Raw genomic sequence first — 19850 nt, 5'->3', positions numbered from 1 at the left:
TTCCGGGAATTCAACTAATGGCTGGTCTTCCGCCATTTCAAGATGGAGGGTATACATCTTCGCGATCTTCTGAGGCCCAACAACTGGCTGGTATGATTGGATCTCAAGGATGCTTACCTGGCAGTTCTAATCTTCCCGTCATATCAATGTTTCCTCCAATTCCAGTGGCAAGGCCAGACCTTTGAGTGCACCTCCCTTCCATTCAGCCTCACCTCAGCCCTCTGCTGTTTCACCAAGGTCCTCAAATCTGTGGTTTAACACCAGTGGGCGTCCGGGATTCATACGATAGTGTACCTGGACGACATGCTCCTTAAGGACCAATGCCCGCGAGCACTCTCTGCACACCTGGAGAAGACAATGCATCGCCTCCAAACCCTGGGATTCATAATCAATGTCATGAAATCTGCCCCGATTTCTTCTCAAACTCTTACCTTCTTAGGCTTCATGATAAACTCTGTGGAGACCACTCTCAGTCTGCCATCCAGGAAGATGGCTAAAACTTAGCACAAAGTACGCAGGACCCTCTCCAAGTCAACAACCTCCCTCCGCCAAATTGCCAGAGTGGTCGGCCTGCTTTCATCTTCCAACCAGGCCATCTTGTCAGGTCCTTTTTACTTCCCTGCCCTATAACGGTTGAAGGCTTCTCACTTGCGCCACAGCCTCACATATTCCCAATTTGTCCCTCTTTCAGAAAAGGCCAAGGATTAAGTACGCTGGTTGTTCATGCACATGGAGGCCTGGAATGGGCACGTAATGTTCGGTTCCCAGCCGGATCTAGTGATTGAATCAATGCCAGGAGCACTGGCTGGGGCGCACGCTGGTGCATTTATCACAGGCAGAAGATGGTCCACTTCAGAACAGTCCCTCTATATCAATTGCCTGCAATTGATTGCAGGCTCCTTCGCAGTGAACTCTTGACTAGGGAATGGGGGCAGTGTTGCTTTCTCCTACAAATGGACAATGTAGCAGAGGTCCGTTACAACAATCACCTGGGGGGTACCTGGTCCAAAGCCCTTTCAGACCTGGCCAAGGATTTTTGGGAGTACTGCCTTGAACATCAAGTCTTGGTGATGGCGGACCATTTCTCAGAGTCGGACAACCAGGTTGCAGACTGGCAATCGTCATCTCCAAGACACGAGTCTGTGGAAGTTGATTCAGGACATATTCCTAGCTCTCTCGAAACGGTGAGGCACGTTTCCGATTGACCTCTATGCATCCCAACTTGACCACCAACTCCCATGGTACTTCAGTTGCAGACTGTATTCTGAGGCTGTGGTGACCGACAATCAATCAATCAGGGGTTTGTAAAGCGCACTACTCACCCGTTAGGGTCTCAAGGCGCTGGGCAGGGTGCGGGGGTGCAACTCTGTTAGAGTCAATCGAAGAGCCAGGTCTTGAGGTCTTTCCTGAATAGGTGCAGTGTTTGGCTTCGCCGGAGGTGAAGGGGGAGATTGTTCCAGGTCTTGGCTGTGAGGTAGGAGAAGGACCTTCCACCTGCTCTGTTCCTGTTGAAGCGTGAGACGGTGGCTAGGCCGAGCAGAGGTTTCTCTTGGGGGTATGGAAGGAGAGGCAGTTGTTGAGGTATTGTGATACGATGTTGTGGAGGGACTTGTAGGCATGTGTGAGCAGCTTGAAAGTTATTCTTCTTTTGACGGGGAGCCAGTGGGGGTCTCGTCAAGACTGCTGGTGATGAGCGCATGAGTGTCCATTTTCCTGGAGTCGGGGGGTATCCAATTGAATGTTTTGCGTAGTATGCAGAGGGTGTTGAAGCATGCGGAGGAGAACGGCGTTGATCTGGTGATTCATAGTGAGCGATGAGTGCAGTATGGTGCTGATGTTACATGCATGGTCTGTCGAGGTGGGTGGATTTCCAGGGGCAGGGGGCCACCAGGTGTCGTCCCTTGCAGAGGGGGTAGATCCAGGGCGAGGACCTCGGTTTTCTCAGAGTTGAGTTTCAGGTAGGTGTTCTTCATGGAATGGAATGGAAAAACATTTATAAAGCGCATGGCTACCCGGAGCGCTAGTACCAACATCAGGCGGGGAACAGAAACTAGGGAAAGAGAAAGGTTTTCATGAGTTTCCGAAAAGACATATGATCATGAGTGGAGCGTAAATAGAGGGGAAGGGCATTCCAGAGCTTAGAAGCATTGTAGGAAAAAAGCCTACCACCACTTCTGGATCTCTTAATCCTGGGAACCTCAGTAAGGTAGAGATCATCTGACCTGAGTTTACTTTTGGCTTGGTATGGATGAATCATGGTGGAGATTGAAGAGGGGCCAAGTCCCTGTCTTATTTTATGCACTAAGCATAGGGACTTAAATTTAATTAGTTCCTGAACCGGCAGCCAGTGAAGGGACCGGAGGGCCGGTTCTGCTGAGAGTCTATTAGGGACCCCCAATAGAAGCCTCGCTGCACTGTTCTGAACAGATTGAAGTTTCTTAATGGCTGGGAGGGGGTGCCCAAGTACAGGGCGTTCCCATAGTCTAATCTCGAGAGAACTAATGACTGGATCATTGCTTTCTTAGCTAAGGAAGAGAGAAGGGGTAGGACCTTACGGGCCATTCTAAGTAGGCCATAGCAGAGGGCTGCTGTTTTCCTAGCTTGCGTTCTGAGGCTAAGGTCCTGGTCCAGCCATACCCTCAAGCTCTTAATCTCCGTTTTAGGAGTAGGGGCTGGGCCCATACATGTAGGCCATAGCTGGTTGGGATTATAGTGAAGGGAGTTACCCAGGATCATGATCTCAGTTTTACCTCCGTTGAGTCTAAGTTGGGAATCATCCATCCAATTTGAAATATCTTTCAGGCAAGAGTGGATGGTGTGCAATTCTTGATTGGTTTGGCTAAGTCCAACCACTAGCTGGGTATCATCAGCTAAGTGATAATTCTGACTCCATAGGGTTCTATTTTGGCAGCCAAAGGGGACATATACACATTAAATAATGTAGGGCTAAGAGAGGAACCCTGAGGAACCCCGTTTGGCAAATGTGTAGATTTGGAGACAGTGTTGTCATTGAAGACCTGAAAAGTTCTATCCTCTAAAAAGGAGGATAGCCATTGAAGTGCCGTGCCCCTGATATCAATATTCCTGAGCCGCTGGATCAAAGTCAGGTGGTTCACCGTATCAAAGGCGGAACTCAGGTCAAGGAGTATAATGGCTGCTGATCCTCCGATGTCCAAAATCTTTCTACTTTCCTCCATCACTGCCAGAAGCTCCGTCTCAGTGCCTTGGCGTGGACGGAAGCCAGTCTGGGAGGAGTTGTGGAGGCCGTATTTCTCCAGAAACCCTGATATGGTTCCGTTGACATGTTTCTCAGTGATCTTACTAATAGCTGGGAGAAGAGATATGGGGCGATAGATGCCTGGGTCAGTCGGATCCCAGTTAGGTTTCGTAAGGAGAGCCTTTACCCTTGCCTCTTTCCACCTAAGAGGGACCGTTCCAGTGGTGAGTGAGGAGTTAATCAGACTGATTATGTATGGACCTATAATGGGGGTAACTTGTTTCAGTATGTTCATAGGGGCTGGATCAGCTGGGGAGCCGCTTTTTAGCGTAGTCCAGAGGGGGTTGAAGGTTTCCGATGTCACTAGATGGAAATCTTCCAAAATGGGGTCTGTTTGAGGGTCCACGAGAGTTTGAGGGGGGGGGGGGGGTCTTCCTCCGTCTTAATGGGAAGAGATTCAACAATAAGCTGCCCTTTATTACTGAAATATTTGGCGAGTTTATTGCACTGTTCGCCCGAAATATCAGGAGCTGCTCTGGGGGAGGGGACTTTAAGGAGATTTTTGATAATATTAAAAGTTTCTCTGGAGGAGTTAGGTGCTTCCAGAATTCTCTTTTCATAGTATGAAGCTTGGGTTTTCCTTAATTCTTTTTTGTAAGCGAGAATGGAAGATCTATATTCCTGTTTTTTTTGTGGTAGGAAATCTTTTCTCCAGTGTCTTTCTCTTACTTTGCATTGTTGTTTTAGGACACGAAGCTCTGGAGTAAACCATGGTGCGTCTCGTGTCCCAGCTGATGCCCTTATCCTAGTTTTGGGAAGGACCTTGTTAAGTGATTCTTCTATCCAACAGATAAAGTCCTCATTGGCCTGACCAGGACATTGGGATATGGTAGATTTATCCCTTTCTAGTTCCCTAGACCATTTGGCCACGGAGAGCTTATTCCAGCGGCGGCCACTTGTCCAGGATGGTTGCATCTTGGGCCTAATTGTCTGAGGAGACCAAAGAAGGTTTATAAGAAAGTGGTCTGTCCAAGGTAACGGGGTGGGTTCAGTTGCCTTCAAGTCAAGTAGATTAGAGAACACTTGGTCAAGCAAGTGTCCTCCTATGTGTGTTGAGTTATTAATTTTAGGGGGTAATTTAAGGGAAGAGAGATCATTAGTGAGCTCAGAGGCATTGGAGGCCTGTGGCTCATCAAAGTGGAGATTGAGGTCGCCTAGAATAGTAAAATTGCCCGAGGTACTTGCTAATTTAATCGTAGCCTCCAACAAGGAGCTATTAAAGGATCCTATAGGTCCTGGGGGACGGTAGATTAAAATGCCTGTGAAGACAAGAAGTGGAGAAAGTTCTATTGAGAAAAGGACATTCTCACAGTCTTTAAGTGGATTGCCCAAACGACGACACACAAGCTGTTCTTTGTAGGCAATGGCTATTCCACCTCCTCGACCAGTACTCCGATCGACTCTTTGAAGCGTATAGCCCCGAGGGAGGGTTTGCACGATATCCGGCTCGGAGTTGGGGGTGACCCATGTTTCAGTAAGAAAAAGCACATCGGGGACTTGATCTCTGAGGAGTATCCCTATTTCCATTGTGTGCTTGGGAAGGGATCTGCAGTTAAGAAGAAGTATTCTAAATTCAGTACTTTCCTGAGGGAGGTCATACCTGTGTGGAATAAGGTTCTGGCTGCATAAAGGGCATTTATTAGGGATATTCTCCTGAGGGCATATAAACTCACAGTTGATTCCTGAAAGGGAGTTAAGTTTATATAGATCGGTGTTGGTGTACACGCGTCGGGCTGATGCGAGCGGAGCAGGGGTTCTGGCCCCTGGGCCCGGCCGGGCGCGGCCGGGCGCAGACGGGCTTGCCTTAGGCGCGCATTCGGCGCGCCAGTGGCGCGCCCGCTGCGCGGTCGCATCAGTGAGTGCTTTTACAAAGGATTCAGCCACTAGACCGCTGACCCGGCGCTTGAATGCGGAAGTGGGTATTCCGCCCCCTAGAGCACTGAACACGGCTCTATTCCCTTAGCCACACGGATTAAAATTCACAGTTTCAGTTTCCCAGCAATACAGATATTTTTAAAACAACAGTAAAATCCGATACGTTAAAAAGGTTTTTCGCGAGCAAATGACTAGAAGTTAATCGCACTGACCTGCAGCCACACTCCTACACGAGTGTTCTGCTTCCAGCCTGAATTGGTCACAGCTGTCATCCCTTCTTGGAAGTTGTGCCTGGTGACGTCAGGTTCCTTGGTGAGAGAGATGAGGAGTTGGGTGTCATCGGCATAGGAGAGGATGTTGGGCCCATGGTTTCAGACGATGGTTGCAAGGGGGGCCATGTAGACTTTGAAGAGGGTGGGGCTGAAGGAGGATCCTTGGGGTACTCCTCATCTGGTCTCTGTAGGTTCTGAGAGGAAAGGCGGGAGTCTTATTCTCTTTGTTCTGCCTGTGAGGAATGAGGGTATCCAGTCTAGGACCTTTCCTAGGATGCTGGCGTTGTGGAGTCTGGTGATTAGTGTGCAGTGGGAGATGGTGTCAAAGGCTGTTGATAGGTCCAGAAGGATGAGGGCTGCCATTTGTCCTAGGTCAAGGAGGGCGAGAATGTTTTCTGTGGCGGCAAGGAGGGTGATCTTGGTGCTGTGATTGCTGTGGAATCTGGATTGGGAGCTGTGTAGGATGTTTTTGGCTTAGATTAAATTATGCTAGCTGGGTGTGGACGGCCTTTTCGATGGCCTTAGCTGCGAAAGGAAGCAGCGAGCTGGGCCTGAAGTTCTTGAGGTCTGTAAGGTCTGAGGAGGGTTTCTTTAGGAAGGCGGTTGACTTCGGCGCGCCTCCAGTTGTTGGGAAATGTGGTGGTCTCGAGGGAGCAGTTGATTGTTCGACGTAGCTAGAGTGAAATGGCTGTGGCGGCCCTGTGGAAGATGTGTGGTGAGCAGGGGTGTGAAGGTGCTCAGGATTGGATGCTCTTCATAGTCTTTAGGGTGTCTTTTGTCGAGAGTGGGGTCCAAGTGAGTAGGGTCTGTTGGGTGGCGTCGCTGAATGTGAGGTATGAGGCTGTGCAGAGGTCTTGGTTGTCGAAGTTATCATATTGATCTTGAGGTGAAAGGAGGAGCGGAGTCTGTTGCAGAGGTCTTGAGAGAGAGGGACTTCTGTTGTCTCCTTGTTGGGTTTGGCAAATTCCTGTATGATTGAGAAGAGTTCCTTGGAGTTGTGGGCATTGGAGAGGATTCGGTCTTGGAGGAAATTCTTCTTTGTGGATTTGATGAGTGGGTGGTGAGCCGTGGTGGCTGTTTTGGAGGAGGTGCGTGTTTCCAGAGTTTTGCTGTTTACCCACGTCTTTTCCAGTCATCGGCAGGAGCGCTTGGATTCTAAGAGTGCTGTGGTGAATCAATTTGCTTTCTTGTTGCGTCGTCCTGTAATCTTCTGGAGGGGGGCAAGTGTGTTGGCGCAGCTGGCAATCCATTGGTGGAGGCTGCTTGCCACGGTGTTGGGGTCCGTCGTAGTTGGCGGTGGAGTGCAGGTGAGGGCAGAGGTGAGGTGTTCTTCGGAGCCTTTGATCCAGTTTCTACATGGGAGGCGGCGTGCATGCTGTGTGCAGTGGGTTTTCTGAAGGAGGAGTGGATCCAGGACTGGTCAGGGGAGAAGGGCTATGCCTTCCCACCATCGGCCATGATAATGAGACTGGTGGTACAAGCGCACAGACAGGCAGCAAATCTAGTGGTGGTGACCCTGATGTGGAAGTCACAAGTATGATTTCCAGTTCTGATGGAACTTTCTTGAGGTTTTCCAATCCGTCTACCCCTAGATCCGTCTCTCATCAGCAATCCCTTTGGGAATGCCCATCATCGGGTGATAAATGGGACCCTCCAGTTTATGATATTGAGGATTACAGGTCTCAAAGGCACGTCCCGGGACTTTCGAGGAGTGCTGTGAACCTCCTCTCTCGAGCTTGGGCAGACGGTATGGTCAAGCACTACCTGTCGGCTTGGTCTCGATGGTTGGGCTGGTGTCAGTAACAGGATTTGGATCCCATGGGGACAGACGTTGTAAATATCCTGAATTACTTGTCCTCTTTGGGCTCGGAGGGAATGGCATACAGATTGGTCAATACTTTTCAGTCTGCAATTTCAGCTGGACACGCCTTGGTGGCAGGTCTACCAGGAGGGGGAACATTCCCCTAGTCCGGAAATGACTTAGGGGCATTTGCTTGTCTCGCTACTCGGTCAGGTGGGACGTCAAAAGGTCTTGAACTTTTTTTCTCTGATGGCCTAACAACAAATATCCATCACGCAAGTAACTGTCGGCCAAGTTGGCCACTCTTTTATGCCTGATCTCATGCAGGAGGGTCTTAGACATGGTCTTAGACATTACGGGGAGGACCTTTACCATAGATGGGGGTCTCTTATCATGTCACCAGGTGATCAAAGTGTAACTTGCGCTTGATTTTCTAGATTCCCCAAAATTGTATGTGGTCCAAATTATCAAGGTGTATGAGGCTTTGACTGAGTATATTCGACCCCATCTTGAACGACAACTGCTCAGTGCCCTTCGGAAACTGTTCAAGGCGGTCTATTCCACCACCACTGCACAATGGGTTTGATGGACCATGCAAGAGGCAGGCATTGAGAGAAAGATATTTGGGGCAATCTACCAGAGGGGCTATGACTTCAATGGCCTTCGCCCTTGGGGCTCACTTGGAAGACATTTTTAACCTAGCGGGCTGGTCTTCGGATTTGACCTTTAACAGGTTCTATTTCAAACCAGCTCCCTCCATTGCGACATAGTGGTAAATGAGCTTTAAACTAGCCCAATCCACACCTCCAGGTCCTGACATAGAATGAAAAAATTCCTAGGTAACGTATAGGAAAGTTTCAATCTTATTAAGGACTCGGAGGCAATGATTAGCTCACCTAATGTCGATCACTGCCCACTCCAGCATGGTGGATCTGCTTAAGGGATGTATGTAAACTGTTTACTGCTTGTGATGTACAGGGTTTTTCTATTGTATATTCTCTTCTGATTGTGGACACGAAACCTTTTATTCATTTGCCATGTAATGATGTTCTTGGCATTGTTTCCGCCTTGGTGCATACCGGTTGATTTAATCTTGACCTGTTGTTTATTGCAGGTTCAGTCTTATAAACAAGAGTAGGATCTTCCAATTCCAGCTTTTGTCGCAGGAAGAAAGAGGGAAAGGGAGAGGGGACTAAAGTGGATAAGCAAACATACTGGATTCGCATTGGATAATGAACTTTTATCTTCATGTTTACCTAGGTTTATGGGAAATTACGTTTTTTGTTACGATTTTATGATTTTACATGGCTGATACTTAATAAAACGAAGAAAGATAAAGCCTAATCCTCGCCTCTGACTCCTTAATAGAATTGAAACTTTGCTTCACGTTAGCTAGGAAATTTTTCATTCCTCAGCTATAATGTGGGTTAGCTGAATGATCTTAAAATGCCAGAAATATTCCTTTGATCAGCTACACATTGTCTGCTATTTGGGAAACTATGTTTGTCTGACATTTTTACTGATACCTAAACAGGATTCTGTTTTTTTCCTACATTGTGAATATATTTAAATATGGCTAGAGACAGCTTTATTATCTCTGCATTAGTGTATGTGATCAACATATAATATATACAAAGAGGGGCAATGGATCAAGTTCCTTTAGCTACTGTTTGTTGGATATGGCATTGAAACTTGGAACAGCCCACACTACAGCCTCCGGTGTGGGAAGTATCCGTCATGAAGTGCATGTGCCTTTTTGGGGCATCCAGACATTTCCTTGGAGCATTGGGTGTTTGAGTTCATTCAAGGAAGACCTACTTTTTCCCTTAGCACGGCACCTGCAATCCAGGCTTGGGAAGCAGTCAATTCAGTTGAGAGTGGCCACACCCTGCCATCTCTGCTAAGACAAGTGAATAGAAATCTATGACATATGTCACAATTATGGCAACCTGAGGTGGCTAGGCCACTGCAATGTCTACCTACTCATTGCATAAAAGGGAGCTGTAGAAGCTTGGAGACCCTACTACCTGTTGACAGACAAGCGAGAACTGATTTCTCTTCTGCCTGCTGGATTATTCACATTCCTTATTAACAGATGACTAAGTCGAGACAAGAAAGGGGATATCAGTGCATACTTTCAAAAAGAACAATTTCAAGACATAAGGATACAATTACTGTTCTATCAGAAGAAGCTGTCAAGATCAAGCCAATCTGTTCGTCACAGATCTCTGCTGATGGGAGCACTGTGATTGCGGTAACTTGCTGTGTGTGTCCATGTAGTTCTAATAATGTTTCACCCGTCTGAAAAGCAAAATAAATCAATCGATATTAACACATATCAAGTAAAGGAACAATTGTAGGTAAACAATTGAAAAACACATAACCACAAGAACATAACTTAACTTTTATTTAAAAAGTTAAATATAAAACTCAAAAGATCAACTATAGAAAGGGAAGCCCATCTCACCTAAGACATTTTTAAATGTGACCCACGACATAAGTATTTTCCGAGAATGAATAGTACCAAGGAACAAATTCTGCTTTGTTTCTTCTAGTTGAAACGTCCAGATACTGATGTTTATCTCTAAATTACTTTTTAAATCGTCAAACATATGAGAATTTGTAACAGTACCTTGAGATACTTCTTAACAACAGATATTTTTAAAAGCAATTTACATATTCTGCTTTTCTAAAGTATACTGGCAAATCCAAAATTGTTTATGTTTTCCAAGAGCTATAGCATTTCATCAGCCCTCTAGCCTTCAATTTTACTTATGGACTCTGCTATGTTGTTGGTATCAGGGGAGCACTGGAAGATTGAAAAAGTTGTGGGGCAAACACTAGGGCCATCTGAGCGTGGCGGCACATATGATGGAATTACATAAATTACTTATTCGAACAATAGCAGACTTCATTTTTGATTGGGAGAGAAAAAACAATATCTGAAGATGTTATACAAACCATCTGTAACATCATCTAAACCAACTTTATGCATTTCTATGTTTTAGATTCTGGAGAAGTTAAACAACAATCAGCAACAAAAAGAAAATATGGCTTACCTGGACATCCCATATAAAGACAGTGCCATCATCTCCAGCTGACGCGAATCTGGAAAAACAAAGGACAGTCAGTTTTAACATACGGAAATGTGGCCATCACAGAACACGACTAATGAGTCGCATTCATGCAAACGTAGGCAAGTGGGACATTCAATAATGCATGTGCTAAACCTTCCAAAACTAATGTTTTACCCCAGCACTGCGCCATATACATTCTAAGGATATTGTAACGTTTGCAAATGGCTAATGTTCATGTGCTGTTTTTTCTTGAACTCTGAACAACCTGCACTGCTAGATCAAGGTACCGTAGTGTGTGGTCTAGGCTATTCTGAGCACGAGCCGAAGGTATGAATTCTGATGCTTCACACCCTCCCTTACAGCACATATTCATGCTTCCAGCTCCAGTCAGGAAGTAAATGATGAAAGGTAGAACAAAATACTCTACTTGTTACAATAGTTAGCTTCCAATCAGGATGGAACGGTCATGGGTAGCAAAATACAGTCATGTTTTTTAAAAGGCCGCCAGATATGCATATCTATCTAAATTTAGCATGTTTATTTTTATTTTTTAATTACCATAACCTGCTTACATTTCATTATTCCAACGTTTGAAATTAAGATAAACGCTAGGATCCTTTAATCAATCTGGGCTTTACCATTCAAGTGCTAGAATTGAAGATCCTTTTACTGGGACACCACCAGGGCACAAGTCCTATAAAAAGAAGTGGGGGACTGGCCAAGTGAGACAATTTAGGGTGGGGGGTAGGCCTCCTTTTGTTTGTATATGCTGACTGGGAGGCCGCCTGGAACCTTATGCCACAGAGGGAACCAAAGGCACACAGCTTGCCTTCTCTTCACAGGTAATCAAGAGAGGCATGCTTTTGCCTTTGTTCTGTCCCTGTATATAAATGCAGACACTGTAAGACTGTCAGATGGGTTAGTCTGACCCAGTATTTACACAAATAATTTAAAAAGCACTATTTTATTTATTTTATAGCGCTACGTTTTGACGTCATGAGGTCATTTGCAAATTGTCTCACTTGTGTTTAAGATAGAAGTGAGAGTGACCCCTTTGACCAACCAGGGGAATAGGGTGCTACTTTAGGGTAGAGAGAAATTGCCCGTGGTGCAAAATAGTATAGAAATTAACTGAGTTGTTCTAATCAGAAGCACAAACATAAGCCCATGTGTTAGGATATGTCTGATTAATATAAGTCATACCACTATGCAATTTAAAAAGACATCATATTTTATTAAAAAACAGTTAAAAACACGTAATACAAAAACAGTTTTTGATCCTGTCAAGAATTGTGCCTATTGCCAATAAACAGATAAGTTCTGCTGAATCAAAGAGCACAACAAATACGTCTAACTTGGGTGTAGTTTTACAGACCTGGCAGTCAGGAGGACGAGAGGAACCCATTGGCAGTCATTTAAGATCGTTGAGACGGTAAATGCGAGTTAAAGCAAGGAGGCCAACATTGTAACCAGGAAGCGATATGTGTTTATCTTACTCGGTAATATTGAAATAACAAACAAAGCGGCTTCCTTCGTAAAACACGGCAAAAATCACCAAAGATAAAGCAAGGAGGAGTATCACAGAAAGAACAATCTGCCCCGTACTGATAAGACGTAGGAGCAGTGTTTTGAAATAAAAGAAAGCAATACCGCTTAACAAGATGTTGTTGATAAAATTACAAGAATAAATAGACAATCCTCGAACTTGAAGAGCTCAAGACATGCTATAAGGAGCTTACCGCAACGGCAACCATTCAGTGCCTACAATAATTGAGAGGATGAGACAATCTTTGTCTTGAAAAAGATGGACAATTAGATTAAACCATCGAAACGCGTCGACGCAACACTACAACACAATCTGTGGGAACAGCTTTTCTGGCAGACACTGTATCTACATATTGTGTATAGGAAAAGCCCTGTCGAGATTCATTAACAGATGTGTTATTTAATGACAAATTGTACTGTCTATTCTTGTCTCTCCACTTCCGGTTTATGAGTTTGTTAATCGATGGGCACAGTCATTGTGTACTGCCGGGTCTGTAAAACTACACCCAAGTTAGACGTATTTGTTGTGCTCTTTGATTCAGCAGAACTTATCTGTTTATTGGCAATAGGCACAATTCTTGACAGGATCAAAAACTGTTTTTGTATTACGTGTTTTTAACTGGTTTTTAATAAAATATGATGTCTTTTTAAATTGCATAGTGGTATGACTTATATTAATCAGACATATCCTAACACATGGGCTTATGTTTGTGCTTCTGATTAGAACAACTCAGTTAATTTCTATACTATTTTGCACCACGGGCAATTTCTCTCTACCCTAAAGTAGCACCCTATTCCCCTGGTTGGTCAAAGGGGTCACTCTCACTTCTATCTTAAACACAAGTGAGACAATTTGCAAATGACCTCATGACGTCAAAACGTAGCGCTATAAAATAAATAAAATAGTGCTTTTTAAATTATTTGTGTAAATACTGGGTCAGACTAACCCATCTGACAGTCTTACAGTGTCTGCATTTATATACAGGGACAGAACAAAGGCAAAAGCATGCCTCTCTTGATTACCTGTGAAGAGAAGGCAAGCTGTGTGCCTTTGGTTCCCTCTGTGGCATAAGGTTCCAGGCGGTCTCCCAGTCAGCATATACAAACAAAAGGAGGCCAGATGGCCCCTTAACTTCGGCCCTGCTGGAGGTGAAAAAAGGCTCCCTCGCTGCCTGCACGTTGCTGCTGGGAATGGAAAGCAGGCAACGTGCAGGTGCTGCTGAAAGTGTCCTGGTATCTGAAAATTACACCGGGACAAGTTCAGCATATTTCCGAGAGGCCCAACTTCTTGGCAGGGGGGACGGCGTCCACCCTGTGAAAAGAGTGGGGGGACGTCGTGTACCTGCGTGGACCCCTGACTCGAGCCCTGGACACCACCACGTTGCTTTCACTCGCAGTTCTACAAGTCAGTATAACACTAAGGAGCCTGAAAATCGATCTCAGAGATTACTGAGCAGTAGTCCTCCAGCGCCAGCGGGTGGCGGCATGTGGTTTCAGCAGCAACTTCACTTACCAGGCATTACAACACAGGTGTTAAATAGGCAACAGGTTGCACGCTGACGTAAGTTTCGGACCTCGGTAACTTTTTTCGTATTTCTACAAGGCGTACAGAGAGGAGCCAAAAAGCATCGACACCAGCACATAACACTTTTAGATACCAAGGAATCTTATTATACATGGCAATGGCAGGGAATCATCCGGGAGGGAGAGGCACAGGCGAGGAATCCGCAAGAAGATTATGCATTCGTCAGAAATATCGCTACTGAAGGGAGGAAAGTTACACTTCTGATGGATACACTTTCCGGCACATTCCTCAGTTTAAGAATGAGTCCCAACGCAATACCAACAGGGAAGTGAGAATGAGTGATGCCGGCTGACCAAGAAAATCATGCATCGCTGTCCTGACAAAGAATCCATCGTTGAGTGCTTCAGCTGTGAAGATGTCATATTTAGCAAAGGTATGCAGAGATGAGCACTGGGCCGTTCGGCAGTGATTAGCACCCGGAAGGCCTCTGAATTGAAGATCCTTTTGCTGGGACACCACCAGGCCATGCCCCCAGCGGAGTGGGCACGAGGGCCCTTGGGCCCTTGGGAGGATCCTTCTTGGCTAATGTGTGGCAGATACTGAGACAAAGGATGAGCGGGAGTGAAATGGTCCATGTGGCCTTTCTTGTCATTCTTGGCTCCAGCAAAGCTCTTTAGCTGGGCAGCCACTATGTCCTGCCCGGGGCAGTAGGAGTGTGCATGCCTGGGGGGCAGTTTAAGTGACCGCTCACTCTCCTTGCTGGGATGAGGAAGAAGGATAGAAAGGTGATAGGCCAGGTCATATTATAGATCAAAACAACCTTCGGCAAGAAGGCGGCAGGTGCAGAGGACTAACTTGCTGAGTAAAACTATGAACGGGGTACAACTGAGAGCCTGAAGTTCCCTCATTCTATAAGCGGAACTGATTGTTACCAATAACACAGACTTCAAGGTAAGAAGTTGAACAGGACAACTAAGCATTGGCTCAAAAAGGGGATGATATCAAGAAAGTCAATACAGGATTCAAATCCCACTGAGGAACAATGAACGGAATGGTAGGAAACTCGTAAAGCAAACTTATACGAAAGGCAACTTAAATAATGATGGCAGAGCAGGGCGAGGATCCATGAAAGCCAGCAGGGCTGCCAGATAATATGAGCCTGCAGCCACTGTCAGCGACTGCTGTGCAAGAGACCGAGCACAACACAAAACATCAGAAATGCAGGATTTCAAGGGATCCAAGCCTAGCCTTCTGACTGTGTGAATTTGTTCCAGCAACCCACATAAATGGATTTTGTAGCATGTTTTCTGGTAGTCAAAATGACATCATACCCCATGAACAGCATTGTGATGCCTGCGTTAAAACAGGGCTGCTCATTAGCAGCACCATCACACTGGCACATAATCGGCAAGGTGAGGTCAGGTTAGACACAAACAACAATTAAAGGCTAAGCAAAGCATGACCTGGAATGTGAGACCAGCACAGGAAGAGAACTGCCTCTGTTCAGAAGCAACAGAACAGCTCTGTGAGACCTGTACGTAAATAGAGCGGTGAAGCCTGGACACAAACAACACAGGTCTGAACTGTGGAAATGTGGATTTTCCTGATCAGTTATGTCCCCTATCTTGGACCCCAACGGTTTTATATGCATGTTACAAGTACATGTATGTTCCCTCCAGTTCCAGTTTCTAAGACGCAAACATATGTGTGTCTACTGTCAACATGTTCTTAGTCAGATCCGCCATCAATGGGCTGGATATTCGATTCCTTAGTATGAAAGGCCACCGACTTTATATGGCTAAGTTACTCCATTTTTACAGTTCAGGCGAGTAGGCCCGATTCTGTCCTCAAAGCCTTTCCCTGCTCTCTGTCTCTGACAGCTTCAGCTTGAGCTCGCATCTGTATCCATGAACTTTGTCCTACTCCCTGTGCAGCTAACGGTGCCTGCCTCGGCTAGTTTTCGCCTGTCTGCCAAGAAGTTGTATTTCACCTTCGAATTATCTATTTTGCTCTTCAGCCGATGCATTCCTGTCCAGTGATTTAGGTAAACATTTCCTTTAGCTCACAAGCAAAGGACTCAGCCTTTCCGTCCTCCTGCAAGTGATTCATAGCCCTGTTGCCATGGAAAGTTTTCTATCCCTCGCATCTCATATAGACACTTAGACGCTTGTACAACGCACACAGTCAGTATAGAATAGATTCTGTCCGAGAGTCCTTCCTTGTGGATAACATAGTTCTTTAAACATAGGATGTTAGATATGATTTGGGATTAGGTTGACTTGACCCCAGACTTCTCGTCTCCACATGTAGAGCTAAATGTCAAGTCCCCTTCACCCCCTAGTTACACGTCAATTACACGTCATGCTGCCGCGCGCGCATCTATGCCAAGTATTATCTTATAGATCCACCTATGTCTGATAATTCTAACCAATCATGTTTCTTTTATTCCTTATTACGCCTAGTTTCGATTATGTCACTGCTACGTCATTTTTCTTATCAAATGTTACGCCTTCTACATTCGTTTCATTGTAATGTACTTATTATAAAAATACATGTCTGTTAATAAATTATTGTACTTCACTTCCTGAACCTTCGTGGTGACGGAACCTGAGGGCCGCGACTCGAGTCGGCCATTTTGAATGGAATAAAGCCCATTAGAAACCTCTTATACCACGGATTCTGCCTCTTGTTATTTTGAGCTATTTACTTTAATTTAAGATTCCGCATGAAATTCAGTCCGGTAATATTTATTTTATTTACCACATAATGGCGCCCGAATAGGGACACTTTCTCATCTCACGCGCCGGCGGTGCGTTGCAGGCCCGGTCTCCTGCCACAGTTGGACGGACCATAAACGCGTACCAGCAGGATTTCCTGTAAGCTCCCTCCGGTCAAGCGGGGGCGACTGAGGCTGCGATCAACCCAGACGAGGCGGTGAGAAGTGCGAAGTATCCCGACCAGAGCCTAGCTGAGAGAGCAAGATCCGAGGTATACAGAGGCCCACCAGGTTTTCCGAAATTCCGACGTCCAGAGGGTCCGATGTCCGCAGTTATCGAGTCCTGTCCATTCTCTGAGGCCTTCCGTTTCAAGGAGCTACTCGGTGAGTACCATCGCCGAGGAGGCGTGTTGACGCGCACATAGGTTGTGCCGGTCAAGACGGATTTGGGTACACAAATCCGGTCTGCACTGTTTAGCAGTGTATATGTACTGTTTAGCAGTATATCAAGTATTCCGAAGTATTCAGTTATTGTCAAGAATTCAGCGTGGTGATTAGTTAGGCAGACTGTCATCATTGTCGATCATTGTTATAATGTTTAATGTTTAATGTTTAAAGTATTCAGAAAATGTCTTGCATATTGTGGTATGAATGACTGTTCATTGTTCACTGTTCATTATTGTGTTTCTCGTATTAAGTAAGTTCAAGAGTAAGTATCAGGTCAGTTGTCAATATGCCGCTCTTCTCGAAGTTAAGACAGATTACTACCAGAAAAGGGGTGCTTGAAGAAGCAGTTCCTATTCCTCCTAGAGACACTCCAGGACATTTCATGTACCATAAACATGGCTTAGATGCCATATTGTTTCTTGATCTATGGGTAGATTATACCAAAGGATTACCGGAAAGTCAAAGGTGGCCCATAGCGGGAACCTGGGATGCAGAGTGCATCATGAAAGTGGAGGAAGAGTTATGGAAAAGAAAGGTCAGACAGTCACAGAAAGACGCTGTTGAGTTATGGCGTAAAGAATCTCATAGACGAACAGAAAAAGCACGTAGACAAGAAGAGAGGAGTAAAGAGAGTTCAAATAAAATTCAAGAAAATCTATTAATTGAGGAAGGTATCCGAGTGAAATCAGAACAAGTAAATAGACAAAGAAATGCTCTTATGAATGGTATGTATCCCCTTCTAGCCGAAGGACTACCTAAGGCTGTTACGGAGGTGCCAAAAGACTTACCACCCCCATTATTTCCAATTAAGGTACATCCAAAGGGGCATCCCAGAACCGCAGAGGATGTTTTTCTTTCCTCATATCTAGACGATGCAGCCCCCGAGTATGCTAACGCCACACCACATAGACCGTCTGGCGGAGGGATTCAACGTCAGGATCAGGTATCTGTCCCCGTGCAACAGCAAGTCCCGATGCAAGCTCCGGCAAGCACATCTGTTTCCGCATCTGTCTCCGCAGTCGACTCTACAGGGGTATCGACACCCATAGTTGCTGTATCACGTTCGACGAACCCTTTCACACCCGACGCCCCAGATGGGGCCACGGGAGGTGCTAGCAGTATTTTTACACCACCTAGAATAAATAAACTTGTTTTTCAAGAGTCAGCACATTCACGTACACCTAAGTTCGTAAATGAACGTACGCTTAAGGAACTTCTTGTAAATTGTAGATATGACCCGGTGGTTGGTAAAGAGGACGAAATGGTCCTGGCATCATTACGTATCAGACGAGCCGCAGAGTATTTAGCAAGGTTACCAGGGATGGCTACGCATCTAGATAACATATATCACTTTGTTCAAACAGGACGAGATCCAGGATGTATTAACAGAGCTATGGAATTCCAGAAAGTAGAGATACAAGGGGAACTGTTACGTTTCCTCATAAACTGTGTGATCAGAAATCAAGATCGTCCGGGGGTAGACCGGAATGCAATGCTTATTCTTACAAGATGGAGTCAGAATATATCAGAAGGGAGACACGATAAGCAAAATTGTATAATAGCCATGTGCCGAAAAATACGTAAAGAAATAGAGCGTATTCATGAAGAGAGATTGGGAACAGACGAGTTTGAGCAAGATGAAGTGTCCGAATCAGGGGACTCTGCAAGACAGTCAGAGACCATAGCCTATGTAGGCAGAGGAAGATCTTGTGAAAATACTAGATGTTTTTCTGATCCAATACACTCTGTATGTCCAAATAATAGCAGAACGTATCCAACGCCTGTAATAAATCTGAAGTCTCCTGAACATTCGTTTCAAGCCGCAGATAAAATACTACGAGAACGAAGGGGTTACCACCTCCTCGATTCCATGGATGAGCAAGAATTAGCCAGATCAGCCGTTCACTGGATTGTTAGTCCTGAAAAATACGGTGATGAGACCGTAGCACACACGTTTCTCAACCTCAGTACAGATGAACAACGTTTAGCTGGAATCTATATGATTCAGCAACTCCTCATATTATATAAGAGCCAACATGCTGACCCTGGTCCTTTACCTGATATATTAACGGAACTACTTACGTACAGATGGAGAGGTTCTAGTAACAAGCTAATTAAAGAGATATTAGTGTCACGTAAGCAGTACGTCCTTTTTGTAAATCCAGATTCTCTCTCCCTGCCCCCCAGAGAAAGAGCACCGTACTACATGGATAGACAAAATCCTCTACGAGAAGTGCACCCAATAAAAGGCGAAGACAATGAGTTTCACCGTGTATTTGTTTACACACCCATATCAAAAATGGAATTATTAGAAATGAAAAAAGTAGTGCCCAGTCATGACAAAGACCCAGCGGGTTTCCACCGAGAAATTAAAGACATGTTACTGATGGGAGAGTACACCTTTCCTGATATTATGACGATTTTAAAAGTGCTTTTGCCTGCTGGCATATATGAAAAACTGAAAGAAAAAGAGTGGGAAGTGGGAGACCAAAAGATAGACTGGACAGCATTAGCAGAGGAAGAAAGGGGCCGAGCCGCAGGTTCAGGGCTCGGGGATAAAGTTAAACTATTACCAGGTTTACTAGTACAGGTACTGCCACGTTTATTAACTACAAAGAAGGAAGATTGGGGTGCAATCACAGCCTGTAAACAAAAGCAAGATGAAGACACAAGTGATTATTATGCTCGATTTGAAAAATGTTTTGGTATAAATAGTGGTATAAAAGCAAGTAGTGACTCATATCCACATCTATTTGTGACAAAATTAGTGGAAAATGCATTGCCTCCAGTGAAGAATAGAATATTGAAATTCGAGAGTACCTGGCAAAGTAACACTCCGTCGCAAATGCTACAAATGTTACAGTATCATCACAATAGAATTAGGGATGAACAAGAACACGAGCATAAACGCATGAAGGATACAAAAATGAAAATGCTAGTTTCTCAGACAGTACCAGCAGATGGTCACAAAAAGGGTGTGACACATTCTGGTGATTCTGCAGTTCCTGTAAAGGGAACCTGCAATTACTGTAAACAACTAGGCCATTATGTACATGATTGTCAAGTCCTGAAACGAAATATAGCTACAGGTATTGCAAAAGAGAGACCACGATTAGTTAGACAAGATCAGAATGAAAAAGGAGCTATGCAGCATGGACAGTCCGTGCCAGTTCAGCAACAGTCCATGCCAGCCTCACAGCAACCCATACAGTTTGTGCCAGCTGCACCACCGTTGCCTACTACTGCCACACAAACCACAACACAACAAATGTATCAGACTGCACAGTATGAATACCCTGAGTATCAGCGTTACGC

General features: G+C 45.2%; 1 protein-coding gene across 2 annotated transcripts in view; it reads right to left on the bottom strand.

The window, feature by feature from the left end:
• The window catches only part of WDR41 (WD repeat domain 41), a 550534-nt gene that overhangs the window by 406532 nt on the left and 124152 nt on the right, over positions 1–19850 (bottom strand). For both annotated transcript variants that reach the window (XM_085632270.1, XM_085632269.1), the window contains exons 3-4: positions 10285–10333; positions 9395–9526 (exon numbers count right to left, since the gene is read on the bottom strand). In XM_085632270.1, the coding sequence (XP_085488396.1) occupies positions 9395–9526; positions 10285–10333 (181 nt within the window). The remainder of the gene's footprint in view (positions 1–9394; positions 9527–10284; positions 10334–19850) is intronic.

This window comes from Triturus cristatus, chromosome 2_1, assembly GCF_964204655.1.
Source record: "Triturus cristatus chromosome 2_1, aTriCri1.1, whole genome shotgun sequence".
In the NCBI taxonomy this organism is placed as follows: Eukaryota; Metazoa; Chordata; class Amphibia; order Caudata; family Salamandridae; genus Triturus; species Triturus cristatus.
This window is presented reverse-complemented; position numbering and strand designations above follow the sequence as displayed.